This window comes from Gavialis gangeticus, unplaced genomic scaffold (genome assembly GCF_001723915.1).
Source record: "Gavialis gangeticus isolate Ggan-Ray unplaced genomic scaffold, GavGan_comp1, whole genome shotgun sequence".
Taxonomy (NCBI): Eukaryota; Metazoa; Chordata; order Crocodylia; family Gavialidae; genus Gavialis; species Gavialis gangeticus.
In genome coordinates this window covers 35,848,956-35,850,811 of record NW_017728998.1, presented here as the reverse complement: position 1 = coordinate 35,850,811, position 1,856 = coordinate 35,848,956, and the positions used below count along the sequence as shown (strand labels likewise).

The following is a 1,856-nucleotide window of genomic DNA, read 5'->3' as shown; positions in this document are numbered from 1 at the left end:
TGTGTGTGTGTGTGTGTGTGTGTGTGTGTGTGTGTGTGTGTGTGTGTGTGTGTGTGTGTGTGTGCGCAAAAAACACACCTCTCCAAATCAGGAGACTTGTTTGCATTTAAATATTCAACTTGCACAATCAAACAATTCTAACACTTACTAATTCTTGTATTTCACAAAGAATTCTTCTGCTTCCACAGTCACTCCAGCTGATACCTAAGAAAGCATATTGAGGATTTGTTTAGGCTTTCAGACTTTTAAAGTGCATTTTGGAATAAGCCTTTTTATACCATCAAACAAATGAACAATTACTTACTTCTTTCTTTACTATCCTTGAAGATAAAATTTTGTCTACAATTGCTGCATCCTCTTCACTTGGATTCTCCTATAAATATGGAAATAATGAAATCATTGCGGCTAGCATAAGATGTGCTCTTTATAATGCCTAAGGTTTAAAAACCTTCATAATATCTTAATCCTCTTGTTAAAGGTAAAGAAAACCCCACTATTTTCAATAACATTTTTTCTTTTGGATATCAGCTTGTCAATTCCTTTAAATTAAAAAAAAAATCCAGATGAACAATATTTTCATTTTTTTGTACTGAGCTGTCTTTACTATTAATTCAGCTAAAGACATGTTATAATACATCAATATATTTATCTTAAGTGTTAGATTGTAGAATGCTTGAGTTATGAAGCCTTTCAGAACTCCATATAATTGAGAGGCAAGTAGAGATAAGAAATTAAATTAGGAATTTAATTCTACAAGAAGAATAACTATCTAGTACTGAACTGAGTAAATTAATCTTTTTTTAATTAATCATTGTATGACCACGCACTGCACTCATTGAGACTCACTCCATCCACTTTCTGCCAAGTGCAATTAGAGTGAGGATTCCTTGACGTTCACATTTAAGGCTGTAATACCAAAGTTCCTTTGTGGATTAAAAACTTACTGATCCATCATTATAAATCAGCTTCCATATTTCAGTTAAATACTCTCTTCCATGACATTTATAGGCCTAGATTCACAAAAAGATTTGAATACCGAGGTGCCAAGTTTTGCAACACTTAAAACCTGGGCCCCACCATGGAATCCACAATCCTGTATTTGGCACCCTATACAATGTACGGGCAGAGGAAGCTGAGTCTGGATGGTACCCACAAAAAAAAAAAAATCATGCTAAGCAGAAGTTGTCAAAAGATAAGTATAGAAACAAGAAGCTAGAACCCCTTTCATGCTTAAGGCTTAGTATCACCTAAGCGGTGCCCTCCTTTGACCTACGGGTCAGAGGCCAGAATCCTTTCCTGGGGTTATTCTTTCCAAACAGAACAAAGTTACTACTTCCTTTTAAAACACAGCTGGAAGAGGAGGAAGAAAAAAAAAAAGCTGATGATGTTACTGCCTCCTCTGAATAACAGTTAAAAGCACTTATTTAGGACATAGGCAAAGTTGATCATGAAAGCTTGGCTGGATCTAGACATGAAATTTAAATGACCAATTTACAACAACAGTGCATCTTGCATAAGAATGCAAGATTGTGACTGGGGACCATGCAAAATGAAGCAATCCCAGCTGATTTAATCTCCTGTTCTAGTTACAAATGCACCCAATGTTTTATTATGCTAAACCATTCATAAATAACTGAATCTCCTTACGTATTTGTTGACACATCCTCCCTTAAGATATATTTCTCATTGAATGTCTGTTTAGGGTTTTGTAATGTCTTGATAGACCATCACTGGTTCAGAATATCTTGGGTTCTGCCCCACTGTTAAAACAACTACCCAAACCAGCATCTTGTGATCATAGTTTCATAGTTTCATAGATTTAGGGTCGGAAGGGACCTAGTAGATCTTCTAGCCCG

The 1,856-nt window shown here is 35.7% G+C and overlaps 1 protein-coding gene across 6 annotated transcripts in view; it reads right to left on the bottom strand.

Annotated features, from left to right (window-relative positions):
- The window catches only part of CHD9 (chromodomain helicase DNA binding protein 9), a 214,656-nt gene that overhangs the window by 93,732 nt on the left and 119,068 nt on the right, over positions 1-1,856 (bottom strand). For all 6 annotated transcript variants that reach the window (XM_019505708.1, XM_019505710.1, XM_019505711.1 and 3 more), the window contains 2 exons: positions 305-373; positions 149-204 (listed from right to left, as the gene is read on the bottom strand). In XM_019505708.1, the coding sequence (XP_019361253.1) occupies positions 149-204; positions 305-373 (125 nt within the window). The remainder of the gene's footprint in view (positions 1-148; positions 205-304; positions 374-1,856) is intronic.